General features: G+C 51.4%; 5 protein-coding genes across 5 annotated transcripts; 2 read left to right on the plus strand and 3 right to left on the minus strand.

Moving 5' to 3' along the window:
- Positions 1 to 1,497: 1,497 nt before the first annotated feature.
- On the minus strand, positions 1,498 to 6,595 carry MRS44_013794 (uncharacterized protein; the record flags this gene model as incomplete). The annotated part of the gene is made up of 6 exons (XM_065617237.1): positions 1,498 to 1,516; positions 1,769 to 3,411; positions 3,523 to 3,889; positions 4,065 to 5,068; positions 5,126 to 5,170; positions 5,237 to 6,595. The coding sequence occupies 6 exons, from the start codon at positions 6,593 to 6,595 to the stop codon at positions 1,498 to 1,500; spliced, it is 4,437 nt and encodes a 1,478-aa protein (XP_065473309.1).
- Positions 6,596 to 9,992: 3,397 nt separating this feature from the next.
- On the plus strand, positions 9,993 to 10,901 carry MRS44_013795 (uncharacterized protein; the record flags this gene model as incomplete). Its single annotated transcript, XM_065617238.1, has 2 exons — positions 9,993 to 10,261; positions 10,331 to 10,901. 2 exons carry the CDS (start codon positions 9,993 to 9,995, stop codon positions 10,899 to 10,901), a joined length of 840 nt encoding a protein of 279 aa, XP_065473310.1.
- A 1,175-nt stretch (positions 10,902 to 12,076) lies between these two features.
- On the minus strand, positions 12,077 to 15,170 carry MRS44_013796 (uncharacterized protein; the record flags this gene model as incomplete). Its single annotated transcript, XM_065617239.1, has 4 exons — positions 12,077 to 12,553; positions 12,736 to 13,335; positions 13,398 to 14,785; positions 15,059 to 15,170. 4 exons carry the CDS (start codon positions 15,168 to 15,170, stop codon positions 12,077 to 12,079), a joined length of 2,577 nt encoding a protein of 858 aa, XP_065473311.1.
- Positions 15,171 to 15,970: 800 nt separating this feature from the next.
- Positions 15,971 to 18,968, minus strand: MRS44_013797 (uncharacterized protein; the record flags this gene model as incomplete). The annotated part of the gene is made up of 4 exons (XM_065617240.1): positions 15,971 to 16,382; positions 16,838 to 17,840; positions 17,891 to 18,136; positions 18,242 to 18,968. 4 exons carry the CDS (start codon positions 18,966 to 18,968, stop codon positions 15,971 to 15,973), a joined length of 2,388 nt encoding a protein of 795 aa, XP_065473312.1.
- Positions 18,969 to 19,361: 393 nt separating this feature from the next.
- Positions 19,362 to 24,733, plus strand: MRS44_013798 (uncharacterized protein; the record flags this gene model as incomplete). The annotated part of the gene is made up of 3 exons (XM_065617241.1): positions 19,362 to 20,969; positions 21,022 to 22,549; positions 22,593 to 24,733. 3 exons carry the CDS (start codon positions 19,362 to 19,364, stop codon positions 24,731 to 24,733), a joined length of 5,277 nt encoding a protein of 1,758 aa, XP_065473313.1.
- Positions 24,734 to 25,074: the final 341 nt, after the last annotated feature.

Raw genomic sequence — 25,074 nt, forward strand, 5'->3', positions numbered from 1 at the left:
TTGTCGCTAGTAAAGCACGTAGGTATTTGAAACATGATGCAAAAGATAAATGTCATTGTTACCGGGTCGTGGGTTCTCACTGTTTTTCTAGACGAGAAGACGAATTCAGGGGGGAACCCCATGTTGCTTATCCTTGGCCCTTCCGGACAAATTCATTGGTTATTCCTACAAGAATGGTTATCTCTCGTTTCCGCCTTTGAGAAGGAGATTTACAATTTGCGCACCTCCTCGGACCTGCAGCTTTGCGGTAGGTCGGAATCGGCCTCTTCTCAGGTGTCTGTATTAGATGCAGGGCCATTTTATTTTTGACATTGCTGAATGATTTTCTCGCATGTTCTTCCATACGTTCTCAGACCGAGACGTCCCAGCTCCTCCGAAGCTCTAGTCAGATGCGCCAAGCCGTTACGCAAGTGCACGCGAAGCATTGATTCGCCGGTCGCTATGCATATCCCATCGTCGGCCATGGCAGGTCTATATCCTTCAACACGCTCAAAGTCCCACCCTAGCCCTTTAACTAGGTCTAGAACCTGGCCGGCAGTGGAGTCCCTGCCTGCGAGACAGAGTTCGCTGAAGGAGTATTTCAGCTGGGTAAATGCCATGTCGTGCTTGGGATCCATGATACTGGGCTTGGCTGATACTCGTATTAAACGCGTGAGACACGAAATCGAACGTTGGGAGTACTGGGCAGAACATACCACTCAACAAGCGAGCTAATGCAATGGTGTCTCGGGCTCAATGGAGGTTAGATTCGTTGTGCGCTCTCTTACAGAAAACAATGGGAGATCCGAGAATTGACTGGCAAATAAAGAAAAACTTTTCTGCTTGTAGCAAAAAGATATGATGAAAGGCATAAAGAACCGCGGTTTTGAAGTATGGAATGGATGTGATGAGCGTTGAAGAATCCTGTGCGGGGTCAAAAGGTCGTTGTTGCTTTCGCGTCTGATGCATGTGAACCATTGTTGTAGCGGTCCGGCAGGGCCTTATCTTATGCCTTTCGGTACGAAAGGTCTTCTTAAGCTCTGGGATTCCCCCCACCCGCATTAAGTGGTTACCCGATTAGGAAGCGTAACTGCACCTCCTATTGGTCCGGATTAACCCCATCCGAATGCCCCTCAGAGGTGCCAATCTTCTCTTCCTCATTTGGCAATGCGCACATGTGAACTCTCATTCGCTCTCTGAGATTAAGTGCAAAGGAGTCTTCTTTTGAGGGTTTCCTGTTAAGACACACGTGAAATGCACGTGAAATGCACGTGCGAGCTCGGTTTGTGTGATCGCATTATTGCTCTTGTCTTTATATTTTATGACATTTTCTCTTATGCTTGAGTTAGGTGTAATTAATGTATTAGTTATTGTTGGATCGCGTACCACACATTCAATCCAAGGGATTAATGGTCAATAGAGTGTGGAGACCAAAGATGATGATTGTATTGATCTAGGATGCCTCGCGGCCCCCTCTTTTCTCGAGAGGGGTTTTATGTCATCTCACGCCGCCTCTGACTAAGGTCGGCATATCGATCTATCAGAGGTTTCGTAATACAGGGTCACAATCCAACAGTTATCTAAATTACATTACTGCTAGTATTGTGCAGATGGATATGACAATAACGATAATCGGGCCTCATTTACTGTCCTCTCGCACAACTGTTCCATCCTAGCCTCGCCATCAAACATTTCCTGTGGTATTTCATTCCCGACTATGTCCTGCACCCGTGCCTTTGACAGCAACATAATACCATCAAGCGATTTGCACCGCGATAGCTGCACATACAGGCTGTACGGATCGCACTTTCCTGGCTCGAGTTGTCCAGTTGTCGTATTCAGCTTTGTTCCGGTTCCTCGCAGCTCCAGCGCAATCTCGACGAGGGTTTCGCCTTGGATTTTGTAATCGGTGCATGCGAACGCGGCAGTGCAGGGGAGTCCTCGGCGGCTCACTTCGTGCCTCTGCCAAGGCCTCTTCTTGGCCCTCTTCTTCTTCTCGATGGGTATCTGGGCACTTGTTGGAGTAAGCAGGACCGTGCCTGGTGGCATGTCATCAAACTTGAACTTCTTGGTGGACTCGGACGACAGGATGATGCCGGCAGGTGGTCCAAAGTGGAGGATGATGTTCGAGGCGAGTTGATACCCTGGGAAACTCTTGGAGTCTGGTATAACTTCCAGTGCTTTGTACTTGGCCCCGTTCACGAGCTTGAGGCCTGGGTTTATATTCTTCGTCACTACCACCGGCATGCCAGGCACGAACATGAACGTGGCCGGCACACAGATCTTGCTGTCATCTCCGACGCTGGCCATGAGCGTAGCTTCTTCCTCCGTTACCGGTAATGTACTGGGTTTACCCCAACGGTGCTGGGGTAGAAATATCCGGACTGGCTTCTGGTGGTGCCCCTGGAAGGCCAAGACCGCATCCATGTTCAGGCTCCATCTGGTGCTGTTGAGGGGTGTAACTACTGTGATGCCCCTGCCCCATGGTATGGCTCGGCCTTCCTGGAAGCACCGGCTATTAAGAAGCTCCATGTCGGACTCGTCTTGCTGCCCCTGCCGGATCCGAGTCAGCAGCCGCTGCAGCTGCGGGTCCCCCGCTGCGCGCACCTGTTCGGTGAGCATAACGACGGTGGTAAATCGAGCCCAGAGTGCGTGCGCCCTCATTTCATCTGCAATCCTGAGGGCGGACCATGGCGTCAATAGCGACTTGTTTTGCACTGGGCGGAATTGGTGGAAATCTCCTGATAGTAGCACCACTGGGATGCCGCCAAAATCTTGATTCGATCCTCGGGAGGCGCAAAGCCGCTTGTTGATGTTGGAGAGCGTCTGGAGGCCCAGCATGCTCACCTCGTCAATGATGAGCAGCCACTTTTCGCTCCATCTTCTTCGGGCATCACCGTCCACGTAGGTTACCGTGCTGCCATCGTCGGTATTGCCGTCGGATGCGTTGGGTTGCATCCCACAGGCGGAGTGAATAGTCACGCCGTTGATCCGCGCTGCTGCGGCCCCCGATGTCGCCGTCATGAGCAGCCTGTGCGATATGTCTTTGCTAGCGAACAATTCCGCCAACGCCTCGATGACCCTGGACTTCCCGGTGCCGCCCTCCCCACCCAGGAACTCGCATAGTTGTGCGTTATCATTGTTCTCGACATTACTGCTATCGAAATCATCGCTGTCACCTTCGTCCGGGATGGTGTCGAGATGGCGACATACTAAAAGGAAGGCAATTTCCTGCCGCTCGTTCAGGGTGAACCTGCTTGCGATCTGCCGACCGGCATGGAGGAATGTGGTTGACGGTCCAAAAGCGACCGTAGTGCTGGGTCCATCAGTGTTCCTGGTGTCTGTTTCCGATATCTCTATGCTATCTTCTCCTGCACCCGCAAAAGTATAGTTCAATAATGCTTCTGTGCCGGCAGCCGTGTTCTGAGTATCCTAAACTCCGTCAGAGCCTTGGATTCTTTGCACAATTTCCTTATCGGCTTTATCCTGCTTGCTCTTAATCCCCCTGAGCTGATGTTGCATTGGGAGCTCGCTTCTAGCTACCATAGTTGGCTGGTACTGCTCAAGGCTCTCAGCAGGGGCGACAGTCTCAAGATCATCTGCAAAGTCGGTGATATCTGCGTGGGCTTCATGAAGCTGATCTAGCAGCTTAACGAGAGACTCCGAACCAGCGGTCACCTGGTTGGGAGCTGTGGCACCCCGTACTGTTTCCATCAGTCGGCGAAGCTGGCCAACCTGATCTGAGCGATACGTTTTTACTGGGCCCATAGAATCTTGGATATCATCCCCCATAGCATCGATATCATCTAAAATGGCATCGTCCCCTGCAACTGCCCACTGCTTCGCGTCTCGCCGCGCATCTTCCGCTGATCGCTTCAAGAGCTGGATGTTGCTTGCGATAGTCTGGAGTCTTTTGGGAGTCGCCGTCTCCAGTGTTCCCAGATTTCATTAATATCGCCTGATGCTGCTGTAGTGAACTTCTCCCATGGCACAAAGAGTGCGAGGTGCTGTACTGCAGCTCTGGTGCTAATATTAGTGTATGCTCCTCGTTTATCCATCCCATCTGTTCTATGGCTTGTGCTTACCTGCGGTATCTGTCTGCGTTTGTGTCAATATCAAAGTCCATATCGAGAAACCCGTTCATGCATGGCACTGCATACTTCCCCGGGGGTCTTAGAACCTGCACCCAGTCCCTTCCCGGCTTCCAGTTCATTTCAAATTCTATCTTCACCAACTCCTTGGAAGATGAATCTATCCTCTTTTGTAATGTAACAAGCGACACGTAGTCATAGAAGCATAATGTCTGCAGCACCTCTCCACGGTGGTGGTAGGCTTCAATGTATGGTAGCTTCTTGCCATCGCTTCCCACCAAGACCCTCTCCGCGCTGGCTTCCGCGTCGTTGCCGTTGCCATTGCCACTTATGTTCTCGATAGGTCCATCATCGTCGTCGCCTATAGTGCTACCGGTACTGCATTGCTGGAGATGCGGCCAGCGTCGGAGTATTGCCCAGTACATCGTTGTCATATTCACATATGACCATTGTTTGGTACTCGAGAACTCACTTGGGTAATCCAAGAAGTGCGCAATCACCTCCACCTGCGATAATGGCCTCTCGGTGAATATTCGGTTTGCGATTCTCATCAGATACTGGCGGTTTATATTTGCCTTGGCTTCGTAGTTTGCAGTTGTTGCACCAAGCCCGACGGCGCTGGTTGTGCTGATACTCGGAAAGAGCTCTGCTGCTATGGCCACTCTCTTCCAGATCGGATCTTCGATTTTTGTGGCGTAGTTTGTCAGGTAGTATATCAGCGCCATTGTCTTGCTTTGGGTTCCGATGAAGGAGATGTCGTGATTGTGCCTCAACCCAACCGCCATTGACTTGTTCCATCGGTTGATCATGGGATGTGAGCGTTGGAGCCGAAGTATACCATCCGCGCCGAATTCGCTTTTTGTAAAGAGCTTCCAAGGCGCATGGAATCGACACGTGGGCTTCTTCCCTCCCTCCTTGTTATGAGAGTATTTGACACAAGTTGCGGTGTGGACATGCATCTGGACCCTGCCCGCGCAAAAGTGGGCTTCATCGTCAAACTATTCAGAGAAGCGCCCTGTATCGGTCATCAAGTGGGATATGTTGTCGTAAACCACCCTAGTCTGGCTCTCCTCATTAAAGGCAGCAGATTCGTTCAGATCCTAGATAATAGTTTAGCTTCCGACCTACGTTGGCTTTTGGTTACGTGGATATATGGATGCACATACCTCGGCAAAGACAGAATCGACATATTTCAGGATTCCTTCCCGTTCCATCGCCGCACTCTCATCATCCTCCCCGTTTCCATGAGCACCGATGAAGTTTCCGAGCTCCAAGTTCCCCTCGAGCCATAGCAAACCATGGACATGAAGAGCACCGCGTTCGTTGGTCTCGACGGCGGCGAAATACTGTCCAATCCGACCAAACACAGATTCCTCCCCAACCTTGACGTAATGCTCAAAGAACATCTCTACTTCGCGGTGGAAGAAGATGGCAGAGCTTATGGGGTCGGTTATCGCCAGCTTCACTCTCTCATACCTATCCTGAAGGGCCCGAAGCAGGGTTGCTTCCGCGCCAGCCTTGTCCTCCTTTCGATATGCCGCCAGACGTAGTTTTACCGGGTTCGTAATGTCATTAGGGTTCAGCGTAAACCAAATCGCCGGTATACCGTATCTGATGATGAGCGCTTTAATCTTTCTGCGCATGGCTAGCCGCGACTCCTGCGACATGGCCTGTTTGTAGCCAAAGTATGAGATGTGTCGCAGGAGCTTTTTGATATCTTCATCTCGGGTGCTCCCGCCAGCCTCTAACTCCTTTTGCACTTCCGCCAGTCTGTCTAGTGTTAACGACTGAATGATCCTCTCAACCTCAGGAAAATCGGTCCGTCGCACGCTCACCATACTTACTCCTCTATTCCTAGACCGAACCTCTATGTTGAAGACTAGGAATGAAAACGCCGGATGATTGGCAAAGCGACCACCATGTCGTTGCAGCACCTTCTTCATCCATGCGCGAAGTCCGAGATTACGTGTTGGCGAAATCGCATCCTCTCCACCCTCTCCAATACCGTCTCTATTACGGATATGCCCTGTGAGCTGGACACTGTTCTTCCACAGGTCCGATTCTATCTCTTCCTTGCACCGTGGCCCACCAAAACCGAACGGGAATAGTGTTGGAAATGCTTTTGTAAGATGCCAGAGATCATTGATATCTGCAAACTCGTTGCCTCTTGAAATGTGAATGTATGGCTGAAGGTGCGAACCCTGCGCGCTCCCAGCCGGCGGGTTGGGCGGCTGTGCTTGCGCATTTGTCTGTCCACCTCTGATTGTATTAATGGCAAATTGCAGTTTATCGGCATCGGTTGCTCGCGGTGCTGTATCCAGTGGAAACATACTAGATGCAAGGATCTCATTAAGAAAGCTTCTTATGCCCTCATATTCGAGCTCCTCCCGACTGCGCTCGTCATAGAGCTGCTCATCCTCGTCGTAACTTATATCATTCTCATCATACGCTCTGCCTAGCCCGTCCATAATCTGTTCGAGTGACTGGGGTTCAGTGTCATCTATTCTACGTTCTGCCGGGGGCATGATGTGCGTTGTTTGCGTTTTTTCCCATGCCGATGGTTCATCTCTCTCTATCTTGTCATAGATCGGGCTCGGAACCCCGTGCGCCGGCTCTCCCTAACTATCCAACTCGGCTTTGTCGATTTGGATATGCTGATAGTGGGGGTTAAATTCTTTTAGCTAAAGTAATGCCCGTTCTATAGCTCCTCGCCGGACTGAGAGCAACTTGGATAGATCGCTGGGGGCTGGTCTCTGCGGCCTATGCTAGGATATATGGATGTCCTCTAAAGATTGTAGAAGCGGATGTGGTAGTACTGTGGTAACCAAGTCTTGAACACTGTTTGGAAACACAGTTATATGACCCTTTACATGGCGTGCATATGCCGTACTCTGTTTGGTGCTTTTTGTGACTTTGATTCTTGCAACGAAGCCGAAATGGGTGTTGAGTGCAATCAGCTTCTCCTCAACCAAAGTCAAATCTCTGAGAGCATCTGGGTACATGTGCTCGCAACTAAGTGCTTGATGCAAGTTCCCGCCCCGTGCCATATTGCCTTCGCGGATCTTCATGGCACAGTTTTCGCAGCTCGGTATAGCCTTGCCAATAGGGAAGCAATCTGGATATGAATACGTGCGGCAGCTATTTATCGCTGCGCTATTTGTCTACTCTTCCCAGCTAAGCTCTTTTATCTCCATCGTGCTGATCTTCTGATAGCATATCATGCATGTGTGTATGGGTAGGGTGTTGATGTTGTGAAATGCTTGATAAAAGTCCATGACTGTGGATATATTCCTCTCACGGGGGACTGGCTTACGCCAATTCTTTGTGTAGGATATTCTCTCTTTCTCTGTAAATTCATCTTCCAGATGCTTAATAGCTCTCTTGAATGCCTGGGTTTGCTCTTTAAGGTTGCTATTCTTAACCTGTCTTCGATTTTGCCTTTTGTTTTGTTCTTGTCCGTGTTGGTTAGCCTTACGCTTGGCGCCAAGTTCTTGTTGGCCATGTTGATCCACATCTGAAAAGCTTGGAATGCTTATACATTGCTGCATGCCCAGTGCATTGTGCCGGTGATATTGGCTCGCGTTGCTTATTTTTGCAGCTTGTGTGGGGTTTGGTGCTATAAGCGGTTGCACTGGTATAGGTTTTAGTTGCTGTGGAGCATTAGATGGCAACTGGGAACTGGCTGGGGTCCCAACGGCAACCAGTGGTCTTTGCTGTTGGGTTTGTCTCCTTTGCCGCCAGTTTCTTTCCCGGGCCTCTTTCTGTCTTGATGAACGAGAAGTTCGTGGTTTGCCTCTTGATCTTGGAGGCGCCTGTATTGGTGTCGTACTCCTTGGCGGCGGTCGACTCATCCAGCTTTTAGGTCCCTGTACTTGAGTATTGATGGTGTCGACTTGGTATGCACTTGGCTGATGTTCCTGCACCTGATTTCCTTCTTGAACATCTCTCCGCCTTGGTGCATGAGAACCTCGCGGTCTGCCTCTTTTTCTTGGAGGCACTTGTGTCGGCGTCGTGCTCCCTGGTGGTGGCCGGCTTATCTAGTTTCCTGCCGCCTGTGTTTGCGCATTGGCATTGTCGATTTGATTTACACTTGATTGGTATTGTTGGTGATTACCTGGTTTGCTTGGTTGGCCCGTTGATTGTGGTCCCTCTAGTGCCGCGTCTATAGGTACGGGTTCTGGAATATCACTAAGTGTACTCGGTTGGATAGTAGGGAGCGACCTCCTTAATGCCGGGCCCACAGGCTGGACACCCGGAATACGACCGGGTGTGCCTGGTTGGATAGTAGAATGTGATTCTCTTGGTGTTGCGTTTGTATTCGAGTTTCCCGCACCAAAGATATCATTGTATGTCTTCAGCCCGAGACTGCTGAGTGTGCTGCCAGGCGTTCGACCACGCAACCTTTTAAGTAGAGCAGATAATGACAAATCCATTACAAGACAGTGTATGTACGAATATTCTTAGGGTGTGTAATCATGTGTATTAAGCCAAATAGTGTCATAAATATGAATGATAAAGGTTGATGCCATTCACAATGCTGTTTTGTAATCGGTACATTCTGGGGCAGATTTCGATTCTCCCACACCAAACCCGGCCAACCAGTCCTACTCTGCTCTTGATCTGATTCTATCCCGATACTCCCACGTCATCTTTATCTCTATTATACCTATCAAATTATATGATAATATGGTCTATCGTCATTGCCTTGACCCACTTACCAATAAATGATAGGTCTATCCCACCATGGTCTTCTTTACTCTTCCAATTTCATCCCAATATCAGACTTGATTATTCATCCCATTATCTACTCGGAGCATTATCACACTGATATACCAATAGAATATCATATTCCTCCACCCTCTTATTCTTCTAATATTAATAACATCGGGCTTGATTATTCATCCCATTATCTAGTCGGAATGCCATTACGCCGGTATACCAATACGGCATCATACTCCTCCACCCTCTTATTCATATGGTCGCTGTAGTATTGATATACCAATAGATCAAAATATCCCTTTACCCTCTTTCGTTGTAATGGTAACATCGATGGGCACATATGTGATTGATATAATATATACTACGTTATTTCATCTACCTATTAAATACTGCTTAGCTCTTATACTTTCTTTTTTTTTTTTTCATGCATTAATTTCTTAGTTAATCCTTTGTAATCATAGAAGAAGCAATTCTGTTCAACAGCTACGTTGATTGATCAATTCCGCTGTGCAAGTATCCACTTAATAGGCATCAAGCTTCTTACCTCAAGATGCTTTACTGCGATCGGCGACATGTGCTGACGTTTTGGCCAATCCTTTGTACTTATGGAAAAAGCAGATCTGTTCACCATCTATCTTAATTGATCAATTTAATTGTGCGAGTATCCACATCGGCAGGGATAGTAGCTCTTGGCTGAAAATGTTGGATGGAGATCGGCGATGCCATATCCTCTCTGCGCAATGAAATATAGTATCTTTACCAAGTGGTATTAATCTTCGCATTGTATAGTTATACGATAATATCTAATCGATTATAAATATCAGATGTGCTTCTCCTTTGTTCTGTATATTTGCATGCCAATCTTACAGGCTTATCTTACAATTGCTCTCTCTCTCTCTCTCTCCCTTACACACAGAGTCGTAATCTTAACTGCTCTCCTATTTTTTATTGAAACATTTGCTAGTTCAATATATCATGTCTTCATCAACTTCTACCTCAAATTCTACCTTAACTTCCACTCTTAGCGGTCATCCCCCTCCGCGCATGCCTTATGACTCTCAGAAAAACCTTGGTAGTGATATGACTATGTCCTTTTTTGGTCAGCTGGATACCCCAACGCGGTTTCTTATATCAGATGAATAACTCATAAAGAGCCTTAATGTTGAAGCTCTTGGCAGGGTTTTCCTTCTACCCCCTCCCTATATGACACTGCCTGAATATTCTGTGCTGCGTCCTGAAGGGTGTCGATCCCCTGATCTACTCCCGATTTACTTTAGTCTCAACCTCTCTGTCTATAACCAGCAGATTGTTGAATCGGAGTGGGAGAATCAGTGGTTCTATTTCACTGGAAAAGTATACCCCTACGCACTGGAGTGGGTGCTATGGGAGCCTGATGTTTTCGGCGATGAAGATGGTGACGGCGAAGTGTATAAGGTTCCAGTTGTTCTCATACGCGACTTTGGATACCAAGCGTAAGCAGACTTATTAATTTCCCTTAGCTCGAGTTCGACTATCGCGCTTGCCACTAATGTAACTATTAGCATTGACCCACGAACTCTTTGCAATGGTGAGGGCTTTCCACTTATCCAACCGGTTGTTTCTTTGACCGGGCAGGTTCTCGGGACAGGTCAAACCCACTTGATCAAGGACTATGTCCCGCTGTTGGATGATGCGCAGCTGAGATGCTGTGCATTTATCCAGTGCTGTACCTATATCACGCCGGGTCAGCCATCAAAGAGCCCTTTCAAAGGCTTCCAGCCCTTCCAAGTTTTTATTCTCTTTCCTATTCGCGCTTTGCTATTCTCTCTCCTCTGCAAGAAGATGGCAGATAGGAAAGATACACAGTTTGTTCCAGGTGTTCCCTTCAACTGCGTCGGCAAGATTGTTGGCCTTCTTGACCATAGTCTTATGGTAGCCGCCCCTATAGTTGATGAGAAGGACTATGTTTTCATTGTCGTTCCCGACTCTTGGACGTTTCCGGACAAGAGCACGCCACCTGTACCTGCCGCTAATAGAGTCCCCCCCTCTAAAACCGAACCTGGCCCATCCCAAGCTGGCGGATTCGCAGCAGCGAGGTCTATGTTCAAGTCTCCCTCAAAGAAATCTTCATAGGTGCAATAGTCACGGTCATAATCATCACAATCGCCGCAGGGAGGTCCATCCCAACAACCCGATACTCCATCTCAGAACAAAAGGCCCGCAATCTCCGCATCTCTATCGTCTTAGTTAAGTTCGAATAACCCCGCCCCTAAGAGACTAAGGGGTCTACTGTAACTACCGCAATATCTCCAATCATTGCAGGGTCGCCGGTCTCCCCTTTAATATCCGTAGACTCTGATGAAAATGATAACTATGAAGAAGGTGAAGCGAAGGAAAACGAGGACTCTCGATTACCTAACATATCTGCCACACTCCGATCCTCCGTTCGTCCTAATATGAGGTCATTAACTACCGAACCAGGTGGCAGGAATAAGAGGCATCCGACAAAGAGACTTTAAGTAGCATAGTATAGTGATAGTGTGTGGTATTTTGGCCGCGAGTGATAAAGTCCAATGGTCTCAACACCAGGACATCTTCGCATGGTAGTTTCTTATACTCAAATTGACAATTTTCCCTCTTTGGTATTGCGGCTGGTTGATCTCTGCTAGTCTAAGTCCCTTGGTCTACTGTCTCAATTATTCACCCTCACCCTATTGGCTAGGTCTCTTAGTTCCGCATTAAGCTCTTCAAATCGTGCTACTCAAAATGGTGCCTTCTCCTTAAAGCCTGCTGCATATGTCTTATTGGCTACGCAAAACAAAGGTAACACACACACGCGCCCTATTGGCCAAGTCTCTTCATCTACCCACCCAGAGCCGACCACTTAAAACCGCGCCCTCTTCTCAATACGTGCAGCAACCCACTAGTAAAATAGGCTCTTGTTGCAAGCTTCGTACCGAAAGGCTACTCAGCGCAAGGGAGCCGCCAACTTGCCAACCATGCCCAGCTTCCAACTTCCAACTTCCCCGGCGGACGTGCGCCTTCCCCTGTGCCTTGAGGAACGAAAGGTCTATGCCCCGCCCCGAGCCTTAAAAGAACCCCTCTCATTGGTCGGTTTCCTCGCCTCTCATTGGTTCGGTTTTGCCCTCTCATTGGTCGGTTTTTCCCTCTGTGTCGTCCCAGTAAGCGCGTTCCCAACCGCCCCGCCGCCGCCGCCGCCGCCGCTTCCGCTTTCCTCTCTCATCACGTCACCTAACGCAGCCGTCTTGACTCTTCAGAATCGTCAATCAAACCAGCGCAACGCCTCCTCAACCGTCCTGTCGCTCAGTTTCTCCAGTCTCGCCTCCGCAGCAGTCATTTCTTCGGGGACCCTGTTGCCCACCAGGTCTCTCTCCCGCACCTTGGACACGAGCATGATGCCGTCCAGCGTCCGGCAACGCGACAGCTGCACGTACAGGCTGTACGGGTCGCACTGCGAGGGAACGACGCGTCCGTCGACGTTTGTCGTCCGCGTCCCTCGCAGCTCCAGAGCTACGCGCTCGAGCGTCCTGCCCTGCACCTTGTAGTCTGTGCAGGCAAAAGCCGCCGCGCACGGCAGACCCTTTCGGCTGACATCGTTCTTTTGCCACGGCCGCTTTCGTTGGCAATGTATCCTGACGCTCATCGGCGTCAACAAGATCGTGCCTGGCGGCATCCCGACGAAGTGGAGGTCCTTTGTCGTCTCCGACTCCAGCAATATCCCTGCCGGCGGCCCGAAGTGGACCGTCATGTCGGCCGAGATCAGACTTCTCAACAAGCAGTACTGATTGATAAGGCCCTTACTGATAACTGATTGATTGATCACCATGTTACTGATACTGATTGATTAGCTTATCAGTAAATGCCAAGACATGACGTAGTTGTCCTTTCAGCCCGAATATGTCGCCACCCCCTGATTCTCAGCCTAGTTGTCATCATCGCGAAGTACATGCACCTCGCGAATAAGGTCGTTCTTGTTCCAACTGCTAAGACACTCTGTCATCTCAATAGTCTCAGCCCCAAGGCGTGCACGATCAAACGAAATAGTACGCCGAGCACCTGAGAAGACACGTTCGGCCTTATCCGACATAGGCGCAATCGAAAGTACGTTAATAGCCATCTTGTGCAGCCGCGGGTATTCCATCCGTTGCTCCTCTCTGGCCCACCATGCAAGGGGACTGACTGCGATTTTGCATGGAGAACCGTTAATAAACTTCTCCAGCTCATCCTCATCGCCGCACGCCTCCGTCACGTCGAGCGATAGCGCCAGCCTATCATACGCTGTCATCTGGGTCTCCGGAGGCTCCTCTGGAGTACTGGCAACAGGAATATCTTTGTACTGAGCCCAGATCTGTCTGGCTTTGTTGATCGCACCATCATGCCAATCCTCATGCCAGTTCTGGCGGAGGTATTTCAATCGCTTTGATGGGTGGAGAAGCAATGCCGCGGAGTATACAGGCGTCTCATCAGTCTTGAAGTAGTACTTATCAAGCACAAACCAACCCATGTGGATGGAGTGGATAAGGCGTTGATTCTCGCTGTACGTCTTCTATCATAACGTAGTTAGCGCCATCATGCATCATGCTATACAAGATCGAAGTGACTGTATACCTTTGCATCTTCAAAATGCTTGAGCAAGATGTCCATATGGTAAAGTAACTGGTCTAACGACGACCACTTCTTCTGTTGCGCTAGTGTCGCCTGCCAGAAGGGTTGGAGGAAGTCCGCCGTTAACCTGAGGACATCCCAGTCATCCTGTGTGAGACTATCTTCACCCAGGGCCTTATGATGCTCTTGTTGAAACATCATAAGCTTGTCTCTCTTCTCGAGTGCAGTACGAAGTAGCATGTACCACGAATTCCATCTCGTTGCATTGTCAATGCCGAGTGCACGACCTGCCAGGCGCTGCCACGCATCGCTGTGCACTGTCGAACTCTGTATAAACACGGCGATATTGTGTAGTTTACCAAGGGGGCCCATCGATCGCCATCCGGCTTGATCCTCCGGCACTTTTCGATGTTTACCCTTGCTGTTCTTTTGCTGCAATTGCGCCTGTAGAGACTCGACAACTGTGGTGTTCGCGTTACTATCTGCCTCTTCAATTGCCGCACGGAGTGCCTCTTTGCTGGAGGCGAAGAGAAACGCCTGGAGGCAGAGATTGATAATATGGCCTCCGCATCGAACTCGGCGCTCGGCGGGGTCCATTCCAATGCCAAACTCGTTCGCCAATGCCGTCGATAAAGCACGCAGGCAAGTGTCATTGGCGGTGGCGTTGTCTGATGTAAAGTAGCCAATGTTGCCAGCGACATCGAAATATCGTATGGTGTCAAGCAAGTGCCGCGACATCGTCTCTCCGGAGTGACTGTACTGTACGTTCGGCAGACCCAATAGGGCCTCACGGAGCTCGTAGTGTTCATCAACCCATTGCCCACATATTCCGAGAAAGGCTTTGCGATGCGGCGATGACCATAGATCGATGCTGAAGTGGATTTGTGACTTTGCCGCCTGCAATTGAGCCTTGATGTTCTCGCGATGCATCATGTATGACCGCTCAACATGAGCCAATACCGTATTACCTGACTGGATAAGAACCTCCTCTGCCTTCGGGTTAACTGCGCAAAGAAGCGCTTGATATTCCGGCCAAGAGACACAGTTGAGCGGGAGACGGCGGCGCGTGATCAGTTGGATTTGGGCTTCATAGAATGCGTCAAGCTTGATCGTATTCCGCAGGATCGATTCTTCGTTCCGGGAGAGTATCGCTCGATTTTTCTCTTCGGCACGCGTGAAAGCTACTTCCAGAGACTGTTGAAGTGCCTTCTTGGCTGGCCTTTCTTCGTCATCAATGATAATACCGTGGTCCTTTCGCATATGTCGTTTGGCGCTTGTGGTCGAGACTGTTCGCCATGGCGGGTTGTGGCAATGTTGACAATACCACAGTCTCTGGTTATTCTGGTGCGTCTCTTCGTCTCCTTGAGGCACACGGAAGTACTTCCAGGTTTCTGGAGTGCGTAATTTACGTTTCTTCGGCTGCGATTGACGCGTAGACGCGGATGATGCGGGGAAAAGGGGCCGGAGAAAATTGACTGTTGTGAATGAGGCCGCTCAATTGCGGAGATGCTTGATTCTGGCGCCGGCGAGCTTAATTCTTCGCATTGAACGTCCCCTACGAATAGAGACGACCCGGGAAGCATGTCGGCGCGTGGCATATCATTCATGTCTTATAAATGCAAGCCTATTGAAACCTTTGGAGTGGTGCGCACGAGACCATCTACCTACCTTCAAAACAAACGTCGGACCCCTGGCTCTGCCCGACAAGTGGCATAGCGCTAAACGCGAGAAGCGGACACGCCGTGTCGCGTCAGCTTCGCGCACTTGTCGCCCCATTTTGGCGTCTGATCAGAATTGATTCTTGAGCTCGTCACTCAGCTCACGCAAGGTTGCGTCGTGGGACCTTCGAGGTTAAGCCATCATGTGCAGTCCAGGAAATCTGCGAAGTCGCTCATACAACGTCAACGGGCGTATTTTGGGTTGGGCGCAGTGGGTTGGGTGACGCTAGCGGGGTAAGTGCGTAGATAACCTTTTTCTCGACGGCGAAACGACAGCTGGGAAAGATAATTCTAACCGGGGTGGAATCAGTGCCAGGAAGGCGCTCTCGCCAGGGAAAATTTCAGCGACGATGCCTTCAACTTGTATGATAGATCATTTGTAGAGACCAGCGTGTTCGCTGCGATGTCAAGTGCATTGCGCAGCAGAATGCTAAGTGAGCCAACCTACCCTATGTACAGCGAATAGAGGCTACCGCATATCTCACCTATTTGTTATGGCGGGGCTAGTACCTAATAACTCTGTGCCTGTTTCCCTTGAAAGATAACAGGCGCCTCACTCAAGCTACGAATATTCGGGTTGTAACCCTGCAAGATATCGATTCAAAGTTAAAAAAAATATTGTGTTGCCGTTGAATACATATGTAGAAAGTAAGTAATTCTGGGCTCTGACCCGGGCGATGGGTTGCGTTGCTGAGGTACCTGATTTACCGAACTGATCGCAGCAATCTGACTGTACCTGCTAACACATCTTAGCACCACGTAGGCAGGTCGCAATAGCCTGGTCACGTGAGTTACTGATTACTGATTGATTGGTTAGGGGCTTACTGATACTGATAACGTATCAGTATCAATCAGTAATCAGTACTGATTGATAACTGACTGCTTGTTGAGAAGTCTGGCCGAGATCCGATGCCCCGGGTACGTCTTGTCGACAATGACGTCCACCGCCGAGTAGCTGGCACCGTTCACCAGCTTCAACCCCTGATGCGTATTGTGGTTCACGACGACAGGCATCCTGGGCACGAACATGAAGACGGCTGGCACCGGTATCGCGCTATCGTCGCCCTGGTTCAGCATCATGATGGCTTCTTCCTCGGTCGGCAGGCCGTCCTTCCATCTGTGTTCGGATATGAAGATTCGCATCATGGACCGCTGCTGGACCTGGAACGCCAAGGTTGCCTCCATGTTCAGGTTCCACCGGTTCCTGTTCAGCGGCGTCACCACGGTGATGCCCGTCTCCCACGGAATCCTTCTATCCTTCCGATAGCACCTGGAGTCAGGCTTGCTAATCAATCAATTCAATTCAATTCTGGCCAAATTGCAGTTGATTGATGCGGCTCTGCGGAGGAGCAGATTGATATTGATTACTATTGATCAATTTGGGGGTCGATTGACATTGATTGCAATTGATTGACAGATAACCTTATTACTAAACAGAAACCTTCAGCGCTGACTGCCCATCAGTTACCAAGCACGGTGATATATGTTACGGAGGAGCCGACTTACCACTACTTTAACAAATCTATCACCCCCCGCCTGTCCCAATCCGCAAGGCACAAAGACGCTCCAATTATATTGCCTCCCAGCCTCGCACGGTGCGCCGGCGTCAGGAGTCCCGTAAGGCTGAAAATTCGTTCTGGTTCATCCGACATACAAGGTATTGATAGGATATCAAGGGCCATCTGTCAGAGATGAGGCCACACACTACGCTTGCTAATCCAGTACGTGATTGGATCTGTACAAGCTAAATCCTCTGGATCATCTGTCCGTGCAAGATAGTGGTCGTATTCATCCCGGTCTTCTTCTAGTTGGGCTGCAGGACATGTTAGATTATCAAGGAAGTCGTTGAGGCCCGATGCCACCACAATTCTGCGCCGCTCCGGAGGTCGCTCTGGTTGAATGAGAATAACACGATGCTTATACTCAGCTTCCCATAGCTGTCTGACGTCGCGCCTAGCCTTATCACGCCAGTCTGGCCTGTCGTTCCAGAACTTGTCAACGAAGCTCCACTTCATGCGAGGATGTAGCACAACAGCTGCTACATATATGGGCGAATCGTCCGTCAATCCATAGTACTTGTCAAGCTTCATCCAGGCCTGGTTGATATTGTAACGGAAGTGTTGTTCCTTATGATCTTTGTATCGCGTCTTGAACTCTTCCAGATGTTGAAGTAGGAACTCGTACGTAGGGAGTATGTCCCATACTCGACTCCCTGACGCAGTGCCAGGATTGCCTTGCATACGGGTTGTAGCCTCTTCAAAGGGTTTGAGGACTTCAAGATAGATTGTAAGAGTGTGCCAATCGTCATCATCAAGTGCATCATCCACAATATGAGGCTTCTCTCGTCGCCTCGCTGGAGGTTCTTGGGTGCTGTTGTGTGTGATCTTGTTCCAGTACTGCTGCCAGGCTTGGACCTCTGCGCCGATCATGATATCAATAGGTTTCCGAAGCAGCAGTCCCCGCTCTATCTCAGCTTTGTTGGAGTTCCAGCGGGTATCGTTGGCGAGAACTGGATCATATGTGAGCTTCCTTTCCGCATCTGGATCGCTAGCAGTGATATATACGGCGCGCTGGTGGGCGTGTAATTGTTTGAGTCTCTCACTAGAGCTCCTTAGCCACACCACGATATTGTGAAGCTTTCCAACTGGGCCTGCCTTGCGCCACTGCTTCATCTTCCTTAGAAGATCATCAGCAATCTCCTCTGTATCCTCGGCAAAGCCGTCGGGATCTTTGCCAAAAGAAGCGCCCGTGCGACAAGATTGATCACATGGCCCATACAGCGAAGACGGCGCCATGCTTTATCGAAGCTGAATTCAGCAGACAGGTCCTCAAGACACGTATCATTCTCCGTTGCGTTATCTGCAACAAAATATCCGATCTGGTCCTCAGTGATTGCAAACTCGGCAAGGACCGCCTTTACCCGTTCTGCAATCCCAATACCGGTGTGGCCGGTAGACTGCTCAGGTAGGTCAAGTAAGAATGTGCGGAACGTGTTGTCGGCGTCAATAAAGTGCACAACAAGCCCTATTGCACATTAGCTTCTTATTAAAGTGTGGATCGATCCTCGCATTCTGAGATGGTCCCATGGATAAAATATCTCAGAGGCTGGGACATGAAATATATAATTACCTGCAAAGCATTTCATAGACCTGCTTGTCCAGAGGTCAAACGCCACATGAATCTTCGTCTGAGCCGCATGGAGCAACTCCGTGATGATTCCTTTATTGCTCGCGTACTCCTCAATTATCCATGCCCGGATTGTTGTATGGTGTGGGAGGCAGTGATTTGAAGCCGTTAGGGGGTTAGCGTACTGGCAGAGATCTCGGAAATGTTCGCTTTCGAGCTTGTGAAACGGAATTTGATCACGGACAACCCAGCGAAGAAGACGCTTCTTCCACTGATCCGGTTCAAAGGCTGAGTTATAGTGATTCATAATCCGCTGATCGCGTAGATTGTTCGCGTTAAGGCCAACGGGCTCGAAAAAAGCGTGCCTAGGCCGCTTCACCGCTGGCTCACCATCCTTATCAAGGTGGTGATATTTGAGCATGTGGTTCTTGATGTTCTCAACACCCCTGGAAGCGAATAAGTACGACTTATGCGGCTTCTTTTGATGGCAGCTCTTGCACAACCAGAAGCGATTCTTCTCATCTGTCCCCTTCTGGACCTCGAAGCCGTGCTCCCAGTACCAGCCGCGTCGATCTGACGTGGTATTTGGTCGAATATAGCCAGGTATGCGACCCCAATTGAGCCCTGCATATGCGTCATCGTATGGTGGGGGCGGCGTGTTGTCAATAGGCACATCACTGCTGTGGTCTGACGGTCGCTGCAACTCGGAAAGGGCTGGAGGATCTGTCATGGCAGTGGAAAGGGACGTGGCTGATAACTGATTGTCAAAAGGCACGTAGGCAGACATTTGGACATCTTGTGTGGATAGTAAACAAACAAGGTAAACAATCGTCTCTGCTGTTGAGGCGGGGCAGGTCTCCTAGGCGAGCCATTCAGGGGCCGCATTTGTCTTGCAGGGGCCTCCAGATTGGCCAATCCGATGCAAGCAACCCCGATCCTCACGGACGCTCACCTACCCTAGACCAAAACTAGGTATATGGTAACGAATCAACCGCACCTTCCTTTGTCATCACACTTTCTTGGCATACAAGTGCTAAGAAAGTGGCTCTGTCTACACCTAATTCCTTAACAAGTGCACAACAAACGTCCCAATCTGCGCTTTGCGCAGCTGCAAGCTGCGGCGATGGCTTCGTCGATGACGAACCCGCCTGCTGCCCCGGACCCCTTCGATCTGGGGATCCACACTCCCGCCAATCTCAATCGAGGAGCCCGTGCAGCCCTCTTGCAGAACAGCCCGGCGGCCGTCAACGCCCCCGTCGGTGTTTCACCTAGACCCGGGCGGACGGCCCAGACACCGTCTTCACCACTCATCGCCGCCACCACTGCTGCAGCTACGGAAGGAACTGCACGCGAACACCCCTCATCGATCTTCGAACAACGACCAGTTTCTATCATCGAATCGGCCAATGATCTCGCGCGCGAGCGCGTTGAAGAATACAACGCCAAGTTGATGGTCTTCCAGGCCTTTTGCGCCAAGTTTGAAGAAGCCGCCCAGCAATTCACCACCGGACCGCAACAGCGTTTCGCTCAACAATTTGCCGACAGCTTCCTTGACTCCTGGAAGCGGGAGCTCTCCAGCAACGGATCTACCTCTAAGCCCACGTACAGCAGCGTCACTGCCGCCTCGCCTCCTGTTGCAGGCGACCGTCGGACCCACCCGCCTCAGCAACATCGTCAGCAACAACAACAGCGCCAACAGATTCATCCACCTCATCGTCAGGGGCAACCGACGACCGCCGCCCCACCCCGACAGGATCTCCGTGTCTTCATCCGTCTAGAAGCCGAAGCTCCGGCCCGGGCTCAGAGTAGCTACGCGATCCGGACCCTTATTCGGGAGAAACTCGGTGCCGTTTCAGATAAGATTCGACAAGTATTCCAAGTCAGGTCTGGATGGGCCGTCCAGACTGCCGACCCTGAGACTCGCGACTTCCTCGTAGAAAAGCAGGCCGAGTGGGCGGCTGAATTGGGGGCTACGACAGTAGAAACGAACAAGGAATGGTTCACCTATGTGGTCTCAGACTTTCCCACAAAACTGACTGACTTTCGTGGTAACGAGGTGGACAGCGACAGTATTGTCAGCGACGAGATAGAAATTCAGACCGGACTCAAGCCTATTAGTGTACGCCCTGTGCGACAAGTTTCGGGTAACCCCTTGACCAAGACCTTACTTGTGTCATTCTTGAAGCCTACAAAGAGATACTGGTCTCTCTTTGGCAGCCGCGCGGCTAGACTTCTCGATAAGACTGACCGCCTCAGACAATGTGAAACATGCTGGGACTACCATTTTGCCCGCAACTGCCACAGACAGCCAGTCTGCCAACGCTGCGGTAAGACTGGACACAGGGCAGACGACTGTGCTGCATCAGAGCAGTGCATCAACTGCTTAGGTCCTCATCCGGCCAGCTTCCGAGGGTGCCCTGCTCGGCCGAGGAAAGTGCACGGCGTCTTCCGCCGGCTCACCAGAGAGCAACGAGAACACGTCCGGGCAGTGGGCGCACAGACATACCGACAACGTCACCTGGAATCACGACTAGAAACTCAACAAGACAACGCGACTATTCTACAAAGAAACGACAGCACATCATCTGAACAGCCGAGCGTTCGTGCTCCAAGTCCAGCGGCATCAGGCGCACCTTCGTGCATCATGGTGGCCACGACCCCCCAGGCCGGCTACGAAGGGGAGGAGGAGCCCGAGCAACCCAGACCAGGCTCACCAAGGAAACGTCGAATAGTACTTATCACCCGTACTCATGACCAGGAATAAGTACTCACGGACTCGAAAGAACGACAGGAAGCCGCTCAGGATCTTCCAGGCCAACGTCGGCAAGATCCCTCCGGCCCACGACTGCGCCCTGGCGCTGGCCGACTCTGAACGATACGACATCGTCCTTCTGCAAGAGCCATGGACGGCCCATACAGACAGCCGCTCCTTGACCAAAACCCACCCGGCATACGACACATTCACACCTGTCGAGATGTGGGATAGTAACGACACTCGGCCGAGAGTCATGACATATGTCCGGAGAGACCCAAAGCTCCTGGCTGATCAGATCAGGCCCTTTCAGACTCGAGATATTCTCTGGCTGGTTATCAACGGCATGACGATAGTCAACTTCTATCGTCAGAATGATGAGCATGACGCCCTGGAGACACTACTACAGTGGCCTGTCCCAGGACGCTGCCTCGTTGCTGGCGACTTCAATGCCAGACATCGCAGCTGGCAGACAGGCCCTACTACCAACCGCGGCCAGGAGATCGAAGCCTGGTCATCAGAAAACGATCTGAACCTACTCAATTCTCTGGACATTCCAACAAACCCATACGGCAATACGATCGATCTCGCCTTTACGAATATGCCATTGGCCGAGGCTATCGTCGAGGACCATCTCGCCACTAGCTCCGACCACTTCACGCTTAGCCTGACCCTGCCCGACGTCAGGCCAGCTCCGACTCAGCCGGGTAAGGTACGGGTGACAACAGACGACGAGCTCAAACGATTTGTAGAGATCGTAGAGCTCGGGGCCACAAGAATCCCCCTCGCGAATTCGACTCCAGCGGACCTAGATGAGCTAGCCTCCGCACTCGTGAATCTCCTGATGTCGGCAGCGAAGGCAGCCGGACGGCCTTCACGGAAGAGCACGCGTTCGGCTCCGTGGTGGACCGAGGAGTGTGTCGGCGCCGCCGCGGCTTTCCGTGCCATCAGAAGACTCTATCCTCGCGGCTTCAATCAAGATGTCCAGATCGCCAAGAGGGACCTCCATCGCGTGGTCCGCCGGGCTAAAAGAAAGTATTGGCGAAACCTCATCGACAGTTTCTCCGACAGCAGTGCTGTTTTCAAAGCTGTTCGCTGGCTAAAATCTCCAGGACCTTTCCAGCCCCCACCGCTGCAGGTCGACGATGTTGTATACGAGTCTCAGATGGACAAGGCCAACGCACTTCGGCAAGCCACACTGGAACGACGGACTGCGGAAGACGACATCACAAACCCTTGGACATCAGTATCTTCTCCTAGATCAATTCCATTCCCGCTTGAGATTTCGCTGGACGAGGTTCAGTATGCGACTCTTTACACAGGCAATACATCTCCAGGATCAGACAGCATCACGGTAGATCTCCTCAAAGCTGTATGGCATATCATCGGGACGCACGTCTGCCGCTTGTTTGAAAGATGCCTGACGACAGGCCACCACCCGAAACCGTTCAAGGAGGCGGAAGTGGTCATGATCGCCAAACCCGGACGCCGTGATCTCACGTCGCCAAGGGCCTGGCGACCTGTCTCTCTGCTCTCCTGCCTCGGCAAAGGGCTGGAACGTCTGATCGCACGCCGTCTATCGTGGGCAGCTGTTCACTACAGCGTCCTTCACCCACAACAAGCTGGGGCTCTCCCCCAAAAGGTCAGCAACAGACCTGGTAGCCGCCCTGATCCATGATATCGAGGAAGCGTTTGCACGCAAGAAGGTGGCCACCCTGGTCACGATGGACATACAAGGTGCTTTCGACACCGTCATGCGCAACAGACTGGTCTTGCGTCTTCGTGAACAAGGCTGGCCCGACCATCTGGCTAGATGGGCCGAGTCCTTCATGAGGGATCGATCAGCCCGTGTCAGATATCAAGACACCCTTACCCCCTTCACCCCTCTTCAGTGCGGCCTTCCCCAAGGTTCACCGGTATCGCCGATTCTCTTTCTGCTCTATACTGAACCAATCTACCGACTGGGCAACCCCCAAGGCCGCTTCGGCTACGCAGATGACACGGCCATCCTATCCATAGGCGACACAGTAGACGAGAGTACTGCCATGGCATCCAGCGCCATCGCGGAGATGGTGCGTTGGGGCGCGGAAAATGGCGTGTCCTTCGACCCGAAGAAGACTGAAGTCATGCACTTCTCCCGCAGCAAACTCAGGACCGCACCGGCAGTACGTCACGGCGATGTCGAGAAACACCCCGAGTCAGCTCTACGCTGGCTTGGCATCTGGCTCGACAGCAGGCTGTCGTTCCGGATTCATGTCGAAAAGTGGGCGGCGAAGGCACAGGCCGTCGCCTACCACCTGCGAGGACTGACCAACACGATACACGGTCCTCTCCCGAGCGCCGTGCGAAGCGCCGTCAGAGCGTGTGTCGAGCCAGTGCTGCTGCACGGCTCCGAGGCGTGGTACCCGGGCAGGACTAGGCCGCGGTGGAGCCAGCCTGCCAAGGACATGCCATCAAGTAATCAGCATCTCATACAAAGAATGGCGAAAGCCATGAACCAGGCCATGAGAGCCATACTTCCCGTCTGGAGGACAACACCAATCGCTGCTCTCCACCGAGAAAGCGGGATACCGCCGGTTGATCAGCTACTCGAAGCAAGGCGACTCAAGTTCTCCGCGCGGCTCAAATCGCTTGATGAGGCTCACCCTCTGGCGAGTCGGACACGCCCACCTAGCCAACCTACTTACCACGACCTCATCAAACGAAAATATCAAGTACAAGTAGAAAGCGGCTTCAGGACACGTCTCTGTCGCACAGACGAACTCTTTGCACCCTGTACGCGGCCAAGGCTCGTTCAGCGACGCTTCCATCAAGAACAGATGGCGCCGCTGCAGACAGCGTCGAAAGAGCAATCGGCCAACACCTTCTCTCGCTGGGTCGAGTCACTCGACTCACACACCTTGGTTGTATACTCGGATGGCTCTCTGTCCTCGGAAGGAGCGGCGAGCTACGGCTTTACCATCCACCAGAATAACACCCCCATCCTCGACGGATCCGGCCGGCTTGGACCGGCCGAGGTCTTCGATGCCGAAGCGGCGGGAGCATTAGAGGGTTTGAAGGCCGCCCTGAATCTGCAGGAATCAGCAGCCCAAGACATCTTTATCTGCCTAGATAACCTCGCTGCTGCTGCATGCCTGCGAGACACACCATCAGACTCCTCCCAGGAGGTCTTCCTCGAATTCCAAGCCTTGGCAGCATCGCATGGTGCTACGAAAGTACGCTGGGTACCGGGTCATACCAACATTCCCGGCAACGAACAAGCCGATAAACTGGCAAAAGCAGCATCCTCGCTGCCCGAGCCCGAGGGTGCTAGGCCAACGCTGGCCTACTTGCGAAGATTCGCGAGGCAGAAACCAAGAGAAGCGTTCGAAGCCTGGTGGTCTTCCGCCTCCCCTGAGCAGTACAAGAGATTGAATCTCAAGGCAACAGTAGCCTGCCCTCCGGAGCTATCGCTCCCGCGCACAGTCTTACACCACTTGCTCGCCGCAAGGTCCCTCCACGGGGATTTTGCCGCATACCACGAGAGGTTCAACCACAGCGAAGCACGAGTGGTCTGCTCATGCAACCGACGCAAAACACCTGACCATATCTTCTACTGTAGAAAGGTACCGCCACGGCATCGAGCGAGGCTCGCTCCCTCGCCAAACACGGCAGTGAATCTAGCATTAGGAAAAGACTTTGATAGGTTCTTCAAGTTGGCCAAGATAAGCGCCTTCTTTGATAGGATCTGCCCTCGCTACTAAACGAGATCGACTCGAGACGTACTAGCGTCCGCTCCCTCCTTTATCTTCTCTTGTATTCCTTTGTTACCTCTTTCTATTATCTAGGCTCGGCCAGATAGAGAGCCGCAACGCTCTCCATCCGACTGTGGCTATCGGCAACCACGGCCCCCGCCATGACTGTCCTAGTCATAAGCTGCCCCGCGGCCACTGTTTACTAGCCGTGCCTGGACCACCCGCTGACGGGTAACAGGCTCGATGTAATGCGCCATTTGTGTCGATGATATGCTGGATAGGGGACACCGTGTGGTTAGATCATAGGTAGACTCCCGTAGCTCAGCACGTCCTGTGCTCCCTTAGGAGAC

The sequence above is a fragment of the Fusarium solani genome (assembly GCF_023522795.1).
Source record: "Fusarium solani strain SB1 chromosome Unknown bctg00000009, whole genome shotgun sequence".
NCBI lineage: Eukaryota > Fungi > Ascomycota > Sordariomycetes > Hypocreales > Nectriaceae > Fusarium > Fusarium solani.